At 40.0% G+C, this 22400-nt stretch overlaps 1 protein-coding gene across 6 annotated transcripts in view; it reads left to right on the forward strand.

Annotated features, from left to right (window-relative positions):
* Window positions 1–2755: 2755 nt before the first annotated feature.
* Window positions 2756–22400, forward strand: part of CPT1A (carnitine palmitoyltransferase 1A) — a 41465-nt gene continuing 21820 nt past the window's right edge. Inside the window, exons 1-8 of one of the 6 annotated variants that reach the window (XM_035552146.2) lie at window positions 4317–4444; window positions 6077–6264; window positions 14032–14242; window positions 15567–15721; window positions 16862–17001; window positions 17395–17566; window positions 20756–20857; window positions 21704–21841. In XM_035552146.2, the coding sequence (XP_035408039.1) occupies window positions 15581–15721; window positions 16862–17001; window positions 17395–17566; window positions 20756–20857; window positions 21704–21841 (693 nt within the window). In that variant the 5' untranslated portion in view covers window positions 4317–4444; window positions 6077–6264; window positions 14032–14242; window positions 15567–15580. Of the gene's footprint in view, window positions 2951–4286; window positions 4445–5383; window positions 6265–14031; window positions 14243–15566; window positions 15722–16814; window positions 17002–17394; window positions 17567–20755; window positions 20858–21703; window positions 21842–22400 lie in introns of those variants that run through there. The other 5 variants (XM_035552143.2, XM_050710935.1, XM_035552144.2 and 2 more) reach the window with 5 other exon arrangements.

Below are 22400 nucleotides of genomic sequence, written 5' to 3' on the forward strand. Positions count from 1 at the left end.
GGCTGTGTGTCCTAATTATGAAATGGAAACCTTCATGTTCAGATATAACAGGAGATAACACAAAGGAAAATAAAATAAAAAGTCAAAGTATTGGTGCTGTTTAAAATGAAATTTTCTGACTAGCAAGCAAACTGGGACAACATCTGGTGAAGCAACTAAGACTACACCCAATAATTGTGTGCTGAAAATATTGAACAATTCAATACCAATAAGCAGAATAAATCAGTTTCAACACAATTCAAGACAGTTGATTGTCTATATTAAAATTGCTTGACTTGACCCATTTGAGAAACTGAATCAATAAAATAATAATATTAATAAAAATAAAAACAAAAACAAAACAAACAAAAACACCAAAAGAGAACAATGCAAAATCTTGTTGAGGATAACCAACTTCCAAACATGATCCAGGCTTAAGGTTTAGTGATTTGACATGATTAAAATCTGTTAAAAAAATAGATAAAAGCAAAAATAATGCCAAGTACAGTACTATATAAGAAAAGCTGCTGCAAAGAAGCCATGTTGCGTGTACAGAAGCGAAGAAATCTTGAAGAACTGGGGTAAGCTGATCAGAAGGATTTAATTCAAGAGGTACATATCTATAATGACACATTTAAACTATTTCAGTCTGCCTAGGCACATATAAACGTGACCTGTCATTGATTATTTTGATTTCTTTGGATTGCAAGAATTAGAATTAATTACTAGGAGGTCTTATGGCACCAAGCACATGTGATCTGTGCTAATGGTAATCATCTTTTTTTTTTTTTTTTTTTTTTAGGAATTCAATATGTAAATTATGGGAAAAAAATTGACTTATCTTTGCTGGGCAGTGAAAGGTTAGAATTTCAGGCCGCATTGCAGGCTTGCAGCTCACTACAATTCCAGTCATGAGAAGCAGAATCACCTTATGTCCGTTGATGAAGAGAAAGCATAGTTAGCAGAGAGGATGGAGCAGTAGCCACAGTAAAAGATGGATCATGTTCTGATTAGGATGATATTACTCCAGGAAGTATTTGACTTGTTTCATCTGGGTTAATGGGTGAATAGAGCCTGACCTAGGTGATAGTGGCGGGACCACTGGCAACTAGTCACAGGACTATCTGTAATGTTATGTTTACATCTGCCAGCAAAATAGAGCCAAGTCAGGTTTGGCTAAGAGACACTCACACAACCTCATGTAATGCAATGCTTTTCATGTCCTTATGGAGGTTAGCTGCAGGGGGCTTAGAATCATGACAAGTTTATCTAGGTGTTCCCTAATTCATGAGAAGAAAATAAACAACACCAACACCTGTTCCCAGCTGACTGATTCCTTCCTGATTACCGTGTAGATGAACATGTTGGCTGGGGACAAAGATATGAGGAAACTCCTGGTAGAATGAGAGAAAGCAGATTTGCGTGTGTGTAAATGTGTTTTTTGCTTGTTTAATATTTCAAAGGTAAAAAGCACCTGGACAAAAAAAAATCATCAACAACAAACATCAAGACATTTTAGGTTGTCTTTGTGCATAATGAAAAATATGCAGATGATTTTTTATTTTTAATCTTCTTGTAGAACACATACACCAAAGAGACAAAAGTTATTAATTACCTTCTTCTAACTCTTCAAGTTACATTATATATTTTTTAGCCATACCTGTTATGGCTAAATACATGTAAACATGGATGCCGCTGAACTTTGGGGCATAGTTGGGTTTGTGGTGATTTACTTATTTTTTATTTTTTCCCCTCCTCTTGCTAATACTAGTAGATCTAAATCTCCTCTCCTTGTTTTCTTCTGGGATTTATGCTTCTTCCTGGGGTAGTAACATCTTAAAATCACATCATTAGACATGGAACACTGGAGGTGAAAATTCTGACCAGTAATGTTTCGTTTTATTTACGTTGCATGATCTTAAGGCTATGGGAGAGGCTCAGCGTGTAGTGTCCACACGTCTGGATTTCATCATATGTTTGTGTGCTTTGGAGCCTTCAGGCACATCCTGGAAATTCCAGCTGGCAGGACTGTGGGGTTGGGTGGATCTGCCCACAAGGGAAAGATTATAAATCCCAAATTGTCCTAGTTCAGAACCTTCGTGTTGACACCACTGTAGTCTGACGTCATTTCAGAAAGGACAGAGCAGACTTCCTGCACCTGTCATACTGAAATCAAACAGAGCATCTGAGATATTCAAGCTCTGACCTCTTGAAACCCAAAAGTGACTAGCCCATTGCAAGCATAAAATTTAATCATTTCAACTTTTGCATGCCATTCTGCTCCATGACTGACACTTTCATTTAGATTACTTCCATGATTTTGCATTTTTGGAAGACTGCAATTACTTTTGGGAAGCACCGAGCGTACCTCCTTCAGCCCCCTGCATTTGCTGCGCCCTCACAGGGAGCCCATCTTGGCACCACAGACAGGTCCCCAGTGTGCTATGTTACCCCAATGTACACCCGTATCCCAACAACTCAACACCCCCACTGCCTCTCCTCGCAATCCCTGGGGTTTTATCGCCCGGACACGGCCGCCTCCATGCCCCAGGAGCCCTGTGAGCCCCCTGACACCGCTCCCCACAACCCCATCCCAACTTACCACCCCCTATCTCCCCTCACCCGCCCCCCCATCTCCCCTCAGGCCGCCATAACACCTCCCTTCACATCCCGTCCCCCGGGCGCCGCCCGCCAATCACACCCCAGCACCCCCCACCGCCGGCCTATCAGCCCCTGCCGCCCTTCCCGCCCCTCCGCCCTGCCGGCGAATCCCCGCCCCCTTCTCCACAGGCAGCCAATGGCGGAGCGGGCGGCAAGCGCGGCTCCGGCGGGGCGTGTGAGGGGAGCGGCCACCGCCCTCCCTCGCTGCCTCCCTCCCTCGCTGCCTCCCTGCTCCGCCGCCGGTCTCCTGCGCTCGGCCGGCTCTGGGCCGCACTTTGTGGAGCCGCTGAGCGGCGGCGGCCCTCAGCAGGTGGGTGGCGGCCGGCTGGGCTGGGGGAGCCTCTCGAAGCGGGGCTGAGCCGCCGGCGTGCCCTCTGAGGTGTTCCCGGTGTGGGTAGCGGGAGGCGGCTGAGAGGCGGTGGGGACGGGGTTGTGGTGAGGGGGACACCGCGGCCCCGTGGGGAGCCGGGGCTGCTCCCCCCTGTTTTGGGCTCCAGAAGCACCCCTCAGGCTTTTTATCCCCGGTGGGGTTGCGCGCTGCCAAGTTCTGTGTGCCACCGGGTTGCGCGCTAACGCGGCTAAAAGCTGTGAAACTTACACAGAAATACCGTAGTCACCGTAAAAAGTGCTTTTGAGGTGTAATTCTGTGCGCGTTTTGCTCACGGGGCCCGGGTTTGCTGGGTGGGCGTGCTGAATAGGCTCGTTGCGGAAGGGAGAGGTCAGGTCTAGCAGCAGCTTTTGGTCTCCGTTTGCTCGCCACGTTTTTACGCACCGTGAATGTTTTGTGCCGTGTCTTCAGTTTTCAATGGAAAAATCAGCATTAAGTGTGACTTTAGTTATTTATATTAGCTGTGGTACTGATGGTGGGGCTGCAGCGTCGGGTGCCTTTTTTGGGGAAGGAAAAAGTGCAAAGTAGGATGGAGAGAAGCGGCCCATTGCTCCTCTCACCTGGCAATGTATCAGCACTTGAAGGACGATTGTGTTGAAACTCTGCAGTGTAGAGGAAATTACTGTACAGAGGACTACTCATTTCCTTATCACGTGTGTAGGAGTGCAGCAGTGAGACTGGGAAGGATGTTTTGTGCTGGACTTCTCAATTATATTTTCCTGTCTGCCCTCTTCAGTTTCTGGATCTATGCGCTTGTCTAACGTGGTCGTGTGTCCTCTGTCCAATGTGAATTGTACAGTAAGCACCAGGAACGTGTTCTTGATTTGTCGATACAACTAATAATTACCGAATTGTAATATTGCAGGTGATGTTGTAGGTGAGTGACGCGGCTCTCCATTGATGCAGAAGTGTAACTTTACCTGCTCACACAGAAATAAGGCTCTGACAGAGCCGTGACCTGCTGCAAGAAGCAGCTGCACTGGGAACTCGGGGACGTTTTGGGGGGTTACAGCCCCCTACAGAGCATCCTCCTGCAAGAAAACGCTACTCCTAGGTTAAAAAAAACCCGTGACATCCAACAGCTGAGGCGTGTGAGCTCTGAGCAAACCCGAACGTGCCCCGAGCTGAGGGCGCTGCTACTGCCTTTGGGGCAGCCCTTGGCTGCCAGCTCGGGCTCGGTGCCGCGACCTTTCACCCACTTCCCGGCAGCGGTCACGTGGCCGGGGAGGCGTGGTTTGTGGACGGGGGGTGTGGTTACGAGGTGGTCCCGCCCATAGGGGGCGTGGCCAGGGTGCTGGCTCCGGGTGTCCTGCGGCGGGGATCGGGTCGGGACAAATCGGATCAAGTGGAATCGGATCAAGCGGAATCGGATCAAGTCAGCAGCATGTTCCCGCTCGTGGAGCGGCTGGAGGTCTGGTGCGTGCGTGGCAGAGGGGTGTTTGTGTTGGCTGCACGCAGGGGTGGCTGGAACACTGCATCCCCAGCGTGGTGCGTGACCGGTTCTGGAAAGTCTTGCGTAAAGAGTGACCTAAGTGGAAGCTTTTATTTAAAGAAAATACACTTTTTTTTTTTTATATATATTCTGAATATATTGACTTTGCCCTGCACAGTGCTGTATCATAGTCCCAAACTCCAGAAAAATAAGATATATGGCTCAAAAGCATCCCTCTTTTCAGTGTCTGGATTAACTTTATTTTGAATGGTTGGCTTAAATATTAGGAAAATATTTAGATGTGGCTCTTCAGTATTCCGGACTTACGTCCTTACACAGTAAACGATCATTGAACTATTGTAATAGTAATTCCTTCATTTTGTCCTTGGTCACCTGACATTGTGGTCATGTTTTTGGACTTTGGAGATGCTGGAAGATGGACATCTTGTAGGGCTGCTGAAAGTCCTGCAGTTCTAGAAACGTTTGTTACCACAGAGGGGATAAACATAATTCTTTACTGCATGAGCTTAGAAGCTAATTAGTGCAAAGGGAGAAAGAAGAGAGAAAACTACTGTAATTAAATGCCTAAGTGGCGTCTTTTATAGCAGTATTTAAAGTAACCAGGTCCTAGTGCTTAGGTTTTTGAGGGGGGAGGGAGGTTTCTGCATAGTACAGTAGCTGTTCAGTGGTGTGGTTTTTTTTTTTTTTTTTGGTGTGTGTGCTTATCTCTTACTCAGCAAGATTATTGTGAATTTTGAGAAGGTCAGAAGAGGTGGCTTGCTGGAATGTGTACTGTATAACATATTGCAGTGGAGACTAGAATTATGTAAAATATCTAGGAACAGTACGGTATGTCCAAACCTATAATGAAAATGTTGTAAATAATGAAAATTGTACGAGTTTCAGTTTTGATTACAGTTCTGGAGTGTGACAGTGGGATTCTTGTTGTGGTTGGTTTTGATGGAGTGTACATTACAGAACCGTGTTGTATAGCAGCATGCTATTCAGGAGGAGGAGACAGGCCATATGATCCATAAACTGTAGGGATTAGCCTGGTAATTAGCACGTTGTTTGCTATACTTTCTCTCCTTTGCGTGGCTGTTTGCTAGGTAAGGAGCCAGCTTACTGTCCGTGATCTTTCTCCTGGAGGTGTCAGTGAAAGCAGTCTGTTCTGTGAACATGTCTCCAAGAAATCTTGATAGTATCTGGTTTGACTGTAATGGGAGTTTAAAGCCTTTAAGCAAACACTTGCATTTACTTGTCTTAAACTGCAAGATGAAACTAGCCTTGGAGTCAGGCACCCAAGATCACCTCTCTTACTGCAGCTAGCCAGCAACCACTAATTTCAGCCCCCAGAAATAACCGAGAGGGTAGCAGAGTAGTGGATGAACTTTGTTCATCCCACGGTTCTTTGCCGTCTCGGAGCTGTTACATGCAGACAGATTAGTCCAGTTTATTCATCCAGTGTAGTAAAAACCACTGTTTCAGAGCTGCTGTTTGTGACAATTTTCTCCTTTGGCATCAGTTCTCCCTAAATGGTTCCAGTCTGATCCAGTCCTGAGCCATTGAAAGCTGTGTGTGATTCAAAGTTCAAATTGTTTTTCTTTCTGTTTCAGAGCTACAGTTAACTGTTTGCCATTGCTGTAGCTTAATGGATATTAGCAGCTGACAGCATTGGAATGAATCTGGCTCTGAGTGTGTCCTGACCTCCCAAGAGTCCAGCTGCGGTGAGCCTGTGGGACAGAAGACTTCTGTGTGACAAGCAGGTTTCAAGTCCTTTTTTGAGGCAGACAGAGCTGTTCAGGTATGTTCACATTTCATTCGTTGGTCTGTTTGTTTGTCTGTGGGTGTTTTGTTGTTATCTCATCCTTTCACATATGCCTCCCATTACAGTTTAGCACGTGGGAAGGGGGTCAAGAAATTGGGCCAAGATTCCAAAGAAGTTGCCTGCAGAGGGTAGCTAATCTATACCCAGAAGTGATCTTGGAGAATGCTGGACAGGTCACAAGCTGATAGCTTGGTCAGTGGGGCAGTACTGCTGAGGTGTTCTGATTTCAGTCTGCTGTGGGTGAGGTTTGCAGTGTTGCTGTACCTGTAGAAGCACATGTACTCAGGTCTTCTGCTAGGCTCGGATCACAGCATTTGTTCATTTTTATATGTAAGGAATCCTTTAAAACATTGCAGTGTAAGGGGACCTCAGCCATAAATGAGGATGAGAGAGATTAGAGCCAATGATTAGCAGTAACAAAAAAAAAAAAGAAAAAACCACCCTGCAAAACTTTCGTAATGGGTGCTGAGGGAGAAGCTCCTTTCTCTTTGATGCTTTGGTTAAGCCACTTCACACACTGGCCTAGTAGTCTTATTTTGAGAATTTGAGAGAACTCACGCGTAAATAAATATCACCTTCAGCTTCTAGGAGACAAACTGATTTTAGCTTGTTTCAGTCGCAACTAACAAGGCATGAGAGGGCCTGTCAATTTAACTTACAGATTAACATAGCATTCAGTCGATTATCATTTAATGCAAATTTTAAAGGGGAGTGATCATTTGGTTCATTTTATTTCTATACAGTAGTCATTAGGTTCACCTGAGATGCCCTGTTGAGTGTCTTTAATTTTCATGACCGTTTATTGCAAAGGCATGGCTTGGCTTTACTCCGCTCAGATTTCTCTTAATGATTTTGTGTCTGTAGACCTGTTAGAGTATGCTTAATCACTGTAAGGTGAGTGAGTTGTTGGTAAGACTTGGGCAGGAGTCTCAAACATAGTTAGTTATTACTGAAAGTTGGTATTCAAGGAAGCTAGTTAGAAATAGAGATTCTTAAGTGAATAACAGTGTTGGTTAATCTTTACAGCAAGTTCAGAAGTCAGCTACTTGCAAAATATCACGTGGCTTATGAGTAAGCCCTCTACTCTTTCTAAGCTATCTTGTTACATTTTTGCAGAACTCTAATCTACACTGCAAGAAAGTGGCATTAGCTAGTAGAATATTCAACAAACAAATGTCTTTTTGGTCATGATTAAATGTTTCGGCTGTATATTTGATGCTGTTTACTGAAGATAGATCAAAAACTTAATTTCCTTTGGGAGGCATAGTGACCTTTTTGGAAATTTTAATGCATGTACATTTAGACAACTTTTATCTTTGTTTGGATTTCTGTTGAACTGGATGCTTTATGTGTCGTTTTGAAGTTTGTTCAGCTGTGCATCAAAGGAGCACCAGATGCTTGTGAGTAAAAGTGTCTTTGGCATCCTCTGGTTAGCTGCCTGCCCTACCAAAATTCTGCCCTAATGCTAGAGGATAGGTTGTGTCAGGTGGTGGTACGGGGGTACTCACATCAGAGCAGATGTGACTGAGTTACTGCATTGGTGCTGGATACTGCTGTACAGCATATACTTCAGTGACTAAATCTGCTGTACTTGTAGCAAAGTGTGAAAATGCCTCACTGAAGTCACATCAGCTTCGTTGCTGAACACAGGCTCTTGATTTGATAGGGCCAGTCACTGTTTTCCCTTCCTCTAGATATATGCATGCAGCATTAAGTTCCAAGGGCTCACTTTTTAGTAGGAGTTTGTATTGTTTCCCATCACTTGTATGAGAAATCTACCTGCTCTAGACTGACTAACTCTCATTCAACAATGTAGTGATGTTCAAAATGACTACATAAGTGTATAAACCTTCTATAGTAACACACTGGTGCTTTTAGCGAGGACAAAGTTACTGGGATAATGTTTAAAAAAAATCAGGTGAAGAATTGTCTGAAAAGTTCATGTAAAATCTACGTGCAAATCCTACTGCAAAATCCAGCTGCTTTTGTTATCCAAACTAATGGTATTCTTTTGTCAGTTGCAGAAAACTTGTTCCATTTAAACATCTGTTCCCAATTTGACTTCCAAGGTGTGCTGTTCTTTTAAAGCAATTGAATTGTTTATGCATAAGATTTCTTGTTCAGCCCTTATATTTTTGAAGTAGATCTACTAAAAAAATCAAATTTTAGGAAGAATCTCTGGTAGCTATACAGTTAAAACTCTGTTTTTGAGAAAGGTTTTGTATTTGTGCTCAACGTGAGCAGCGCTAATGGCGAACTGGGAGTTTTGTTCTACGTACAGGCTCCGCTGTAAATGGGATGCTACAGATACTGACTGCTGGAGTTTGGATGCTTTGTGTTGCACTCAGGACATCCCAAGGGACTTTCTAAACATCATTAAGGGGATAATGAACTTTGCATGACTTGATTGAGAACTTTGTTCTTCTTCTATATTGATGTTTTTTTTATTTTCTTCTGAACCTAGCGTTGAAATTCTAAACTTTGTCATTCTTTTCATGCCTTTGAAGGCGTTCTTCCAGCTCTCCATGTATTCTTTCCTGAAATGCTATGCCTGGTACATAAATATGTAAAAGGAAGATTAAAGAAGAAGAGCATGGTATTTGTAAGGCACTTTGTGCAATTGCTTCTTTTTTTCTATTCTGCTCTGTGCGTAGTGCTTGTTTTCTTCTCCCTGACTGCAGGACTTGAGATCCTTGAATGCCAAGTGTCCCCTTCCTAAAAAGAATACAGGATTTTTGTTTTATTTTGCTCTTATGCCAACAGTTCCAGAATGGTTGAGGCTGGAAGGGACCTCTGGAGGTCATCTTATCCAACTGCCCCACCACTGAAGCAAGATCACCTAGAACTGGTTGTCCAGGACCATGTCCAGATAGCTCTTGAATATCCCCAGGGACAGAGACTTCACAGTCTCTCTGGACGAGTAGTGCTGGGCCCCATCACAGTATAAAATAATTATATTAAAAAAAAAAATCCTCACGTTCAGATGGACCCTCCTGTGTTTCAGTGTGTGTCCAGTGCCTCTTGTTCTGGCACGGGGCACTGCTGAAAAGAGCCTTACTCTGTCCTCTTTGCACCCTACCTTTCCGATATTTATACCCTTTGATTTGATAAGATCCCTCCTGAGCAAGCCTCTTCTCCAGGCTGAACAGCCATAGCTCTTTCAGCCTGTCTTCACAGGAGAGGTGTTCCAAGTCCTCTTAATCGCTCTTCACTTGATGACTACTCTCTCCAGTAGCTTCTTCTCTGGTACTGGGGAGCCTAAAACAGAATTCCAGATGGGGCCTCATTACCTCCCTTGACCTGTTGGCAAGGCTCTTCCTGATGCGTCCCAGGGCTCTGTGAACCTCCTCTGCTGCAAGGGGCCCCTTGCTGGCTCCTTGTGCAACTTGCAGGGTTGATTTCCACCTGGTCTCCAGCACGTGGTAACGCACGGGGTTGTGATGCAGGACTTTGCACTTCTCTTTGTTGAACTTAATGAGGTTTCAACCTGCCCGTTTCTTCAGCCCATCTGAACGGCAATACAACCCCCTGGTCTGTCAGCCACTCCAACTTGTGTGTCCATCTGCTGAATGGTGGTTCATGCTTTCTTTTTTTTTATTTCAACCTTATTTAAGAAGTTGGAAAGATACTGCTTTTTCTGCCAAACATCTGGGAGGATGCCAGTTTGATAAGGCCTTAGAACTTGTGCAAAATTTAAATAGGCAAAGACATCCTTGATGAATGTTGCCCATCTACACTTAAAAGGTTAAAGTCTTGCAAAAAATGTCTTTATGTTTGTGTAAGAAGAAATCCTGCTGCTTAATGTAAGTGTAACTGACAGAGGAACGTCAATGGCAGAAATCTGAAGAGAAATAAAGAATAATCCAGGAAGAGAATTAGGAACCTCATTTTTTATGATTATCTTGCTTTTAGTATCTGGTATGAAGTGATCAGTTTTGGTCACAATTATTGATTTATATAAACAAAATGCACTCATAGTTTTGACTTTTCAAGGAAGTAGAAAATGCGTATTTATGTATTAATAAGAGCTTAATTGGGAGAGACAAAATACTTGATAAATGTCTTTTAAAACACACACACAGTGCAGGTGTTTTAGTGTTTTAACCCAGGGCTCTGATTCATTAAGTCTGTCCTTAGACTTCGCATTCAGGGATCTATCCTAAACCACCAAAATAATGTTAACAAATGAAGATGCAAATGGGAATTTTTGATGACCATTTCTTCTAAAAGCTGTGGCAAGCTCGTTTCCTGAAGGAAGTTCAAATTGTTTTTCTTCCTTAGAAGAGATGTGTGCCTCTGTGTGAGGTTATAATGGTTTCCAGGTTCTTCTGAATCCAGCAGCATATTTTAACTCCTAGCACAGGGATATATAATGCTGCAAGTCTGCCCACCACCAATGAGCAACAGTTTGGGTGTCAAAGACGTCTATTTGAGAATACTGTGGTAGTATTAAACCTAGTACAGGGTGGTATGTGGCGGCATTCTCAGCAGTCACTGTTCTTCAAGAAGAGAGTCAACCATTGATTGCCAAAGTAAAATCATTGGAGGGATTTGTTGGATGAACTGAGTTTGATTCCTGACAGATGTATGCACCATATATAAAAGCTAACGTACAAGGAGATGTCAAAATACTACAAAGAGAGCTTCAAACTAAATTTTTAAGGTTGCTTGAAGTGGGAGTCAGAGAATCCTTTCACCCAGATTTTAGCCGTTCAGGGTTGTATGAATAAGATTTCTCTTAGTTTTTACCCTGCACTTGTTAATTTGCTTCCTTTGCTGGAGAAGAATCTGTGGATGTGAAAACTGCATTTAAATAATGTCTCTTCCTGGTGAGTGTTTGGACTATATACAAGGAGAAATGGCTGGATTTTTCCCTATTCCAAGAGGAGTAGGAATTAGAGAAAATGTATTGTATGAGCCCTGAGATAAGGGGCAATATGGATATCCCTTTAAAGGGAGAGGAATTGCTTTTTGTGATGGGGAGGTGCTGGCTTTCCGTAGCTTTTTTTAACACTCTCATTTTATCCATGTAAAGCCTATTAAACCTGCAGAAACACATAAAAAGTTCATACTCAATAGCATTTCCAAAAGTAACTGTTTCAGGAATTAATAACTTGTTTCACTCAATGCACACTGATAAATTTAACTCGTTTGTATGATGGCCTGGTGCTTTTTAAGATACACATGAAAATTCTTTCACTGTCTTTTTAGACATTGCGTTTTGTATTGTATCTCTCAGAGAGACATTACAAACCCAAAGAGACTTCTTCCATGTCTGACTAAATGGAAGTTTCCTGGACATGGGATCTCTTGTAGCTTCAGAGTTCCCAGAGCTGAGACCAACATCTCCTTGGAAGTAGGAACATGTAGGCCCTAATATAAAGCTGACTGTTTGGTGTTTGCACCCTGAAATCGTTAGGACTGTGGGCATGAGAAGCTAAAAAGTTAAACCTTGGTCTTTGGAGTGACAATGTCCTGAAATTGCAGAAACAGCACAGTGAGGAGGCTTTATGTGTAGTAGACAAACCAACATAGTTTTTCCATTTTACAATTTTCAGACCGTTAGGTCTATCAGGGCTTGAGCCTCACAGCATGCTATGTGTTTTCTTGACTAAAAATCCAGCTTCCAACCTAGCAGTATTTTGTTTATAACAATGGAAAAAAATCGTGGTAAGTTTTGATTGGCTCAAGTTGAGGTATGAGAAGGGAGGAGGAGAAGCATTTGCAGCTGTTACAGCATGTTCGAATTGAACTAAAACCAGAAAAGAGCAGAGAACAGACAGCTTTCTCCTTCAATAAAATAAAATCAAACCAAGTTAGGGGGCAAATGTGTCTTTAAGATATGTTAATTCTATAAAGGAACACTCAAAATATGAAAATAACTGTTTAAGTTTACGTGTAGAAATTGTGTTCATCTTTCTCTTTTTTGCCTTTAAGAAAGACTTGGCCAAGCTTCTAAGGCCGTAAGCTCTTCGTTATGGCTCACTGCTGGGAATGAGGTTAATTAGCATATGCTGTACAGAAATAGTTTGCTGACCAAAACGCCTGAAGTTAAAAGAAGTTATTGTTTCAGTCTTAGCTAGCCGATTGATGTGGGCTCTGCTTTACCAGCAGTGGTAAGTGAAGTCTAAAATCTCGCGCATGCTCCTCCAGCCTGTGCTCTTTCACCTACTTTGCGAGCAAGCACGTGATGGCAGAGGAATGCAAAGGAGGGGAAGTGTACAGCAGTTTATGATTGAATTGGCCTTTAAGAACTAAAAGAAGTGTTCAAAGAAAGGCACTCCAGGAAGTCTCTTTGGTACTTCGCCATCATAATTCAGAACAAACAAAGTAGTCTTAAAGACTTATTTTCCTTCGGTAAAGGAAAAGGATATGAAAAGAAACAAGCCGTTTGATGGTTTCGTATCTTTCAGGGTCAAGTAATACAGTCCTATAACTAAACCTGTCTTTGTTTTCAGGGCTTGTTTAACTGATTCAGGATTAGTTCTTGCTGGATTAATATTCTTTCACTTGCGCTTCATTTGGTAATAAGGAATCTTTTCCCTATTGAAGCTTATTTAATGATCATGCTAAATTTAATGTCGTTAATGTATCAGGTTGACTGTTTCTGATGAATGCTATTTATAAACTTTTTCTACATTGGACACTAGAAATGCATGCACTTCGGAGGGAGGGTTTCCTGAAATCCTTTCTCTTCAGAAACTGGGAGGAGGATTCCCAGGCTGAGAAGCCGTAGGGGACTTGAAGGGTAACAGAAACTAGTTCATCTGTTACTTGTACATTCTGGGATGCCAGTGTCTTATTCTGTGTGTGATCTGGAGAGCCAGGTGGCTCTTTCGAGATGAGTCTGGGAGCCTGATTCTCCCAATAGTGATATGGTGTGTGTGTCTGTCTTCGTTTTTAACCCTGGTCTTAATAGTAGCGCCAGACTTATGATGAATTCTTTGATTGCTCTCTCCTTTTTCGAGCCCTGTTGTGTCCAGGGTGTGCCGTGTATTACTGTTGCCTGTCTGTTTCATCGCTCACACAGTTTTGGTCTCAATGTAGAGCTGATGCACAGTTCACATGAATGAATACCCAGCTGACTGACTTCCTGATGCTTGCCAACAGCACGGCCACTGTAAATGAGCAGTTGTTAGTGACTGAGTCATGAAGCGCTACAGATTGCAATTGTTGCTACGGCATACAGGACCTGAGACTTAAAGGTTCTGAGACTCATGTTACAAGCTGATTTGGTTTCTTTGTTGTCTTAATGAAACACTGTACAAGCATAGATCAAACTGCGTTCTGTCTGTACGCCATTGTGAGCTTTAGGTACTCTTCCGGAAGCCAAAAGTCTGATTCACCAGGATTTTGAGCCTCTAACACTTGAGCAGTGACTGATGTGTTTGGGAGATCTCTGAATTACCATCATGATCAGAGATCATCTGAATTACCATATGCAGATCTCTGAATAGCAGAGTAAAACTGCTGTAGGAGCAGTTGTATTGCAGAGGCATATCATTAGAGGCTGACTGAGGGACAGGTACTTTACATATATTGCAGTCACTACTTGTTGGTCAACTACCTTATTAGATATTGGGAAACAGTACTTATCTTGTTCTTCCCTGCCTAGTGCTCCTTCTTTTTCTATATTGCGTATTTATTTCCTAGGCCTGCTATTAATGTAGCATTCTAATGTAGCATTATAATCTCTTATAATCCTTACCATACATAGACCTTTTTATACCTTCTGTCCTCCAGATGATTTTCACATTATAGGATATTTCCAGCAAAGAGGAGGTGCATTATAACATAATAGACTGCTTTTGAAGTGCCCAGCTAAACTGCACTGGTTAGCTCTGACATGCTGTTTTACAAGGAATGAAGGTCAAGCAGAATTTAAGTTTTACTAAGAAGTCTAAGCTTCAGATTTGTGGAAGAAATGTAAATTTCAGCCTTTAGGATTCAAAAGGTATGAAGCAGTTGTACTTTTGTGCTTAAAGACAAATGCCAGTGCTACTTTAGAGCACTTTGTGTTGATTACGTTGTATTTCGTACCAGTAAAATGTGAAGTTAAAACCTGCCCTTGAATCCTGACCTACAAATGGGAAGATGGATTCCTTAACCTCCTTGCTGTACTTCTAAGAGGATGTTGGTTTTAAATTTATGCACAGAATTTCTGGTAAGCTAATAAATCCGTGTGTACAACAGACTTTGGAATCACAATAGTCTCCTCAGGAATATTTGGACTAAACAACTTCAATGTTATTCGTAGAGCCTGCCTAGAAAAATCTGTATTTTGTAGACCATCTATGATTGTAGATGCTCAAACATTACTGTGAAGTGATGACAAGTAGGGGTAACTTCCAGGGTATCTGTGTGGAAATGCTGCTTATGGAAAGAAAGAAGCTATGAAGATAAGTTGATAAAGAAGAACTTAAAGTTCAGTTCAAATTGACAGTATCCTCAGAGAGAGTTAAGACATGCGTATGTGAACTGCATCTCAGTTGCATTTCTATTCTAATTACTGGTGGTTTTTATTTTAGCCTGGTATGCCTGCCCATTATGATGGTCTTTTTTCTGTACTTATGTTATTTTTGATTTGTTATATTTGCATAATTAGTTCAATTAAATTTCCTCTTTACTTAATTTCAGATTTGTTCATGTGAAGGTTGCTTTCCTGATAGTTGTGATTTTTTTTTTCCTGCTTGGCTTTAATTTTTGCATTTATTTGCTGGTGAGAACTGGGGCTGTGATGTCGTATTGTTTTGACCACTCAGCTTGAAAGTAAGGGAAAGAGACTAGTTCAGAAGAAGGCATGGCCCAAAGCCACTTTGTTTTGCTAGCTGAGTTGAAGACTTTAAATACCTTTTGTTTCTAAAATGTTGGAAGAAAAACAAAATCCTTTATCATAGCAGAATGAGGTGCTACTTACCTGCGATACACTTCTTCTAAATATTATATCTTTAAATTTCTGCTCTGTGCTGGGGATTTGTATATTGTGTGTATGCACAATATTCAGCTTACTGTAGTCCTGCCAAAAGGCTGAAATTACATGAGAGTGTTTTGTCTCCATTTTCAGCAGCTGTGGTTAGGAGTAGTACCTTAATTAACATACCAGAGGCTGACTGAAGTGCAAGCATAGCCTGTGAAGAAGAGAGAAGTGCCATGTGTAAATTTGTCATGCTTTGAAATGTTTTCCAAAATGACTGTGGAGAAGATTTCTTGACAGAAATAGGATAGTTCCTAGCACCTTTGAACAAAGAGTCTAATTTTTTAAAACTTTTTTTTGACAGAACTCTCTTCAAAAATGGCGGAAGCCCATCAAGCAGTAGCATTTCAATTTACAGTAACTCCAGATGGGATCGACCTGCGGATGAGCCATGAAGCACTCAAACAAATTTATCTGTCTGGTGTCCATTCATGGAAGAAAAAGTTCATCAGATTCAAGGTACTTCAAATTAGCCAAGCCTACTAAATGTGAAGGTTATTTAGTGTTTCATAGATTTATTGAAGTTTTGTTTAAGCACAACTTAATTTTTATGCCTCTGTGGCAAATAAAGTTCCTTATTTTGAATGACTTGCGTGGATTTCAGTTAACAAGGGATAGTAAGGAAGGTAGCACTGGCTGATGCTGTGCTAAAATGACAGTGTCAAGACTGAAAGGATACATCTTTTTGATCTATTCTATGGAAAGCAGGTCTAAGCAAGTTCTAATATAAGAAATTAACAATAGCTTTAATTTACTTATCTTCATAATAGATGATGTAATTACGTAATCTTTTAGCACAGGTCAAAAATATAATTGTGACTTTAAAGGTTATGTCACTTAAAAAGGTTAAATATATATATATATATACTTTTGATTTATATATTCTTTACCAAAATTAAATTTTTCAAATTACAGGAAATGTTTGGTATTTTCGAAAATTACCTGAACATCTATCTTGAATTAGTTATACTAAGTAGTAATGTTTCTGATCTGTATTATGGGTATAAATGAAACTGATAGTTGATACAGATTTCTATGAATTTATTTGTTCATGGGATCCTAAATGGTATCTATTTTATTAGTAAAAAGCTAGGTAAACTACAGGTTAATTTCAGCATCTTTTTAACATTCAAAAACTTACATATTTTAAAGTAGTCTTAATAAAGATTTCACAAAGCTTTGAGAAGGGCTGCTTCAATGACAGTAATTTTCCAGCTTTCAGTGTATTGTTTAGTAGAATATTTTTTGCCATTTATTCATTTAGAGGGGCCTGATCCAGAGCTAAGTGAGAATTATTGAAATGCCATTTGTTCCAAGGAAGTTTGCTGATTTCAGTACTTTTAGTAAGACTTGGAGCACTGTCTGTATCATCTGCAAAGAAACTTTTTAAGTTCCTTTGATTATTGGTATTGTTGTGTCAAACTTAACTAAAATCTGTTCCTTACTCATGAGTTAAGCATGCGTAAGAAAATGCTGGATAATCTTAACTTCTTGTTTTAAACTAAATGACTTAAGTGTGTTGATTTTTGTTTCTTTCCATGGTAATATGAAGTCAACTACTTTGGTATGAAAAAATTATGTGAAGGCTTTTCTTTCCAGAATGGAATTATCACTGGTGTTTATCCTGCTAGCCCATCTAGCTGGCTTATTGTAGTTGTGGGTGTGATGTCAACAATGTATGCCAAAATTGATCCTTCTTTAGGAATAATAGCTAAAATCAACCGAACCCTTGATACAACGTAAGTAGTCTGAAAACTTACTGTTCTCTAAACCAAATCAGTTTGACAGGATTGAGATTAAGGGTAGTTATATATAACTTCGTAAGTTTTTGAACAGTACGTTTGTGATAGAGTAAGCATAAATCTTAAAGCATAAGGGTATGAAACATGTAGGTTGTTGTACCAGTATTACTGCATTGTTTTATGAGTGTTTGGGAAGCACAGTTAGTAACTTCTGTTGCCTTTGTTCTTCGTGTATGAGAGGACGTTTGTAAAGGAGTTTAATGAAAAGAGGCAAACAGGCTTCTGGAATGTCTGCCTGTAGTACCATGGGACTTAGGTTTGCAATATTAAGTTCTCTTTAAAACTTAAACTGCTATTAACTGACAGATACTGCCTGTTTTCTTTAAATAGTGGCTATATGTCAAACCAAACACAGAACATCGTCAGTGGAATACTTTTTGGCACAGGGCTTTGGGTTGCCCTTATTGTCACAATGCGGTACTCTCTCAAAATGCTGCTTTCCTACCATGGTTGGATGTTTGCTGAACACGGCAAACTTTCTGCAGGCACCAAGTTTTGGATGGTAAGGATATATTGTCTTTCTATTTTATCTTAGTGTGCATCTGATTTGTTTTCAAGGCCCTAAAATGTATAACTTTTAGGTTTTTTTTGTTCTTGCTTGTGTTTCTGTATCCTAAGACAGGAGGCTGTTAAATATTTCTAATTATCATCTTTTTGATGCTATAATTAAACTGTTCAGTATGGCCTTGTAGAAGGAAGAGTAAACACTTTAAGAATAACTTCTAAATTTGCCAACGTCTTGGGACTCTGTGACTCAAATACCTATTTCTCGTGGTACGTGGCACCAAAAAATCTTTCTTCCCCACAAAGTGCTACCCTAATTCTTTGTTGAAGTTGAAATGCTGGTGTTCCTAGTCATCCATTCTGAACTTAATCCCACATTTGAAGAAAGTAACATTGAATGTCCCTTCAATCAATTTTAGTGGTATGACTCCAAAAAGAGTAGGAGGAAAAACATGAGGTAGGTAGCTCGTCACGCAATTTACACGTGAGATTTGAGTGATTGGCTCCTCTTGATAATTGAGGTGCTTTGGAAGAGGATTTAAGAGGCTGTCATCTCCCTGAAAGGCAGTGATAGGTGTCAAGTGAGGGAATGTACGTATAGGTGCTCCAAAAATGAAGTGACTTCTGTTACTCAGACTTAGTTGTTTTAACTCTCTTTCCAATATTAATGTAGAAATAATTCAAGTGCTCTACTAAGATAAAATCAGTCTCTCTAGCCTCAAAAATTAAGTTACGTGTAACAGCATGTAATGATTTATTATGGAAGGTAATCAACAACAGGTATCCAGAATATACATTAAAATAAAATTTCATTTGTAACAGATGAATATGAAATTTCTAGTCACTAGCTTCTCCTGGAAGCACTGTCAAGAGCCTCATGACTCGAATTTGTACAGTACAGGCTCTGAATGGTAAGGCTTTCTGTCAGTTGCTTGAAGCTCCTGCTGTCTGGGTTTTCAGCATGTCTCACCAAATAGATGTGGTAAAGCTGTTAATCTTAGCTTATAACACCAGCCTTCAATAGTGTGAACTGTAATGCTACTTACCATGCTCTGTTGTGTATTATATTTATATACTTCTGTATATTATAGGTTGCATATATTTTTTCTATTTTCTTGTGTATTATATATGCTTTAGAAACAGGTGACTGTATAAATATATGCCCGACAGTGTGTCATCTCTCCTTAATACGAATCTTTTTTTTAATTCCTTACTTTTTCTTTAGCTAGTTCCAGCAAAAGAGAAGACTGGTTTCCTTAGTAAAAGTACCAACTACCTTAGCTTTCTAGATCTTTATCATCCAGGAGAGGTTTCTATGTGTATGTGTGGGTTTTTTGTTTGTTTGTTTTTTCAGCTGCTTTTCATGCTCATTAACAGCATGAAAATAATAGCGTGAGTATATTGTTCTCTGTTCAAATAGTCATGCAGATAGAAAACTTGAGCTGTGATTCAGTCACTGTATAAATTGATTTGCAGGCTGGATGAAAATTCCAGCGTCTAAATAAGTCAAATTTTCTGATCAGCATGAGGAGAAATTCCAAGTATTAGTTGCAGTTTAAAAATAAAAAAAAGACAAATATTCTTAGAACAGATGCAACATGTGCAAGAATGAGATCGTTTGCTGTGTCTGGATATGAAAGCGGAGAAGTAATCAAGGATGTGTGTCTGTCAGCTCGCTTTAATGGTCTCAAACTGTTAAATTCTCAATGAGTTTAATAGAAATACTGTGAAATGTTTGCTGCCTCTGTCAGTTGAGCAGGTGCTCTCTCTCTGTCTGAAGAAAGTGTCAGCCTTGCCTGAGTTCTAGAATAAAATTGTCTTTATGTATGGAAAGTAGATTTTCCTGTGAAAAGCTGAGTTTTTTTCTCACCCAGCTTTAAATTTGTCTCGTCATGAAGCACGTTCAGATTTCATTGGGTTGATCACTGTGGCACATCTAACAGATCTGTTTGTTGCAGGGAGGTCTTTTGTTGCTAACACTGAAACTCTTAATGGCTATGCTGCCTGAAACAACCTCCTGTAGCTGTGCTGACCAAGGAAATTGAGAGGAAAGTGGATATTTTAATAAGTAGCTTTGTCAGTTGTTTGTAATTTGGGTAGAGAGGGCAAGTTCTTGCAATTAAACAGTGAAAGGAAATCCTCAGTTTTCTTCTGTCTTCAGACTATTGGACCATTTAGTATATTGAACTGTGTGCAATATGCTATGTAGTCTGTTGGGCCCAGATTGGATTTCACAGTAAAGGCTCCACTGGATCATTGGTTTAATGCTTGATTTTACTTTCATGCTGAAATGGGGTGATGGTTTCAATATCTTTCTGTGTACAGTCTAGAAGCTGCATGGTCTAGACTTTCAGCCTAGTGCATGTCACAGCTCAGAGGCAGTCACAGATAGAAATGCTGCTTCTGTCTTCAGTCTCATGGAAAAATAGGGACTGCTCTAAAATCTGAAGCTGAAATGGTAACTGTTGGCTTTTGGCTGTTTTGTTTGGTTGTTTTTTTGATAACAGAAGGATTGAGTATAACACTGGCATGCTCACACAACTTGATGTGTTCAAATTGTGCAGTAGACTACCTGGGACAGTCTCACGCTTAAAGAAACTCCTTGTAAATCTATAATATCGATACTGAGCTCTAACTGTGGAAAATATAAAATCATGATTCCAAAGCATTACTATTATTTTTAATGATGGCTGTAGTTATCTAAGATCCTTAGCTGAATGAGAGGCTTGATAATGAATCCTGTTTTAAAGTACAATGTAGGGTGATTTTTGCACTGCATATTATGAAAGTGAAATATCAACAGGTAGACTCACTTCTTTATTCTTCACAGAGGAAATGTATGAAGAAACAAAGCACTAAGTAACTGTCTCTGTCTCTGTTTTTCTTTGAGATCGAGGCATGCCACACAAGAACAACAATATTGCTTAACAACTAAGAGATTGTGTGGGAAGACAGGAAGACTCCATGACACAATTTCTTCAACTGACATGATATTTCAACCTTTAGGAAGTTAGTTTGTCAGTGCCTTTTTAACTTTGTGAAACAATGATAAAGATGGTAGTTTGCTAAATGTATCACTTACTGATGAAAGGAACTCAGAGCTATGTTATTCCTTATTACTCTTGTCACTTTCCTTTGTGGAACCTAATAATTTGGGGTGTGTATTTTGGTTTTGTTTTTTCTTCAGACACTTGTAAAGCTCTTCTCGGGACGTAAGCCCATGCTATACAGTTTCCAGACATCTTTACCACGATTGCCGGTTCCAGCTGTTAAAGACACAGTCAATAGGGTATGTTGAACTTAATTCACTTTCCTTAGTAAGATTTAATCTGTATTTAGATGCCATTGTGATTTTGGTTGTCTGTTTTGGTTTTTTTTTTGCCATGTCTTATAAAATCATTGCATGGTAGTATTAATGTTGTCTAATGGATTAAAACTTCTCCATAGAAATTAAAACAAGGCCTATGACAAACCACTAAAACCAATGACAGTTTGAAGCTGGCTTGCTTCACGTTGAATGATATGATATCTATTGATGTAACACTGTCCAGTGAAGTGTGACTTCCAGGGCTTCTGATACATCTTGGTTTTGTTACATTCCCTAACACGCACACAAATGTGTTTTATGAAACAAAAATGCAGCAAAGTGTGTAAGTAGGGCAGTATGTCATAGAAGCTGAAGATTTGATTTTCTTGGTTTTGAGACAAAAAAACCTCTCTGCATCATGCTAAAGAAGCAGTATCATAATTTTTAAGGAACAAAAACATTTCCAAATGTTTCCAACTTACTTTAAAAAAGGAAAAAAGAAATGAGTTAAAGCTTATATACTGAGTTCTTTAATACAATAAATACTTTATTTGAAATATGTTCTGCTCTTGAGGGGAGAATGTATATCTTAGAAAAGTGACCTTTTTCACTTGCAATTTGCTGACAAATGTGTGGAAAAGATCTCATTTTTATACTTCACAGTCAAATGTTTAGAAGAGAGTATACTCTTACTGTTACAACATAACATTTGAAGCCTTACGTATTCAGTCTGAATACCCTGTCTACTGTTCAGATGTTTTGTGTAGAAACAATGAGAAGCTACATGTCGGTGACTACACTGATGCTGATTCTTTTCCTGTATTCTAGTATCTGGAATCAGTCCGGCCACTTATGAATGATGAAGAGTTCAAAAGAATGGAAGGTCTTGCCAAAGACTTTGCATTTAATTTGGGACCAAGGCTTCAGTGGTATTTGAAGCTCAAATCCTGGTGGGCCACAAACTATGTAAGTAGATAAGCAGGAGACTTAACTATTCAACTGACCTTATTTTATTTGTTCTTTGTTGCATTTTTGGCTTAACATTTAAAAGAAATTGAAGTTGAAGAAAGCAACTGAAATCGACTAATATTTGTGTAAAGTGGAGACCGCTTTACAGAAGTGATTTGATCTGGGATTTAGTAAACAGTGTTGCAAATGAAACTTGAAAGAGCGGATCTTCATTTCTATGTTTATTCTTCTGGAGCTGGTAATTTAGCTGTAATGATTGCTTGTAAGCTGTTCGTTACCTTGTTAAGATTTATAATTCAACACTGTGTGGCTGACCAGGTAGAAGAGGGATTTAGGACAATTTTTTTATGTAGAGCAGGTAAAGCATATGAAAGTGAGGTAAAGAATCATAACAAATGTTTTTTTTTTTTTTTTTACCAAAAAAAAAAATCCAGACCCCAATACCACAGTGAGAACTGTGTAATATAATTCCTTCCTGAGGTATTATCTAAAATCTAGCTGTACAAGTTAGCCTGAGGTAAACTATGATGTTCTACAGTTACCCTGGCATACTTCA

The sequence above is a fragment of the Cygnus atratus genome, chromosome 5, assembly GCF_013377495.2.
Source record: "Cygnus atratus isolate AKBS03 ecotype Queensland, Australia chromosome 5, CAtr_DNAZoo_HiC_assembly, whole genome shotgun sequence".
Classification (NCBI taxonomy): Eukaryota; Metazoa; Chordata; class Aves; order Anseriformes; family Anatidae; genus Cygnus; species Cygnus atratus.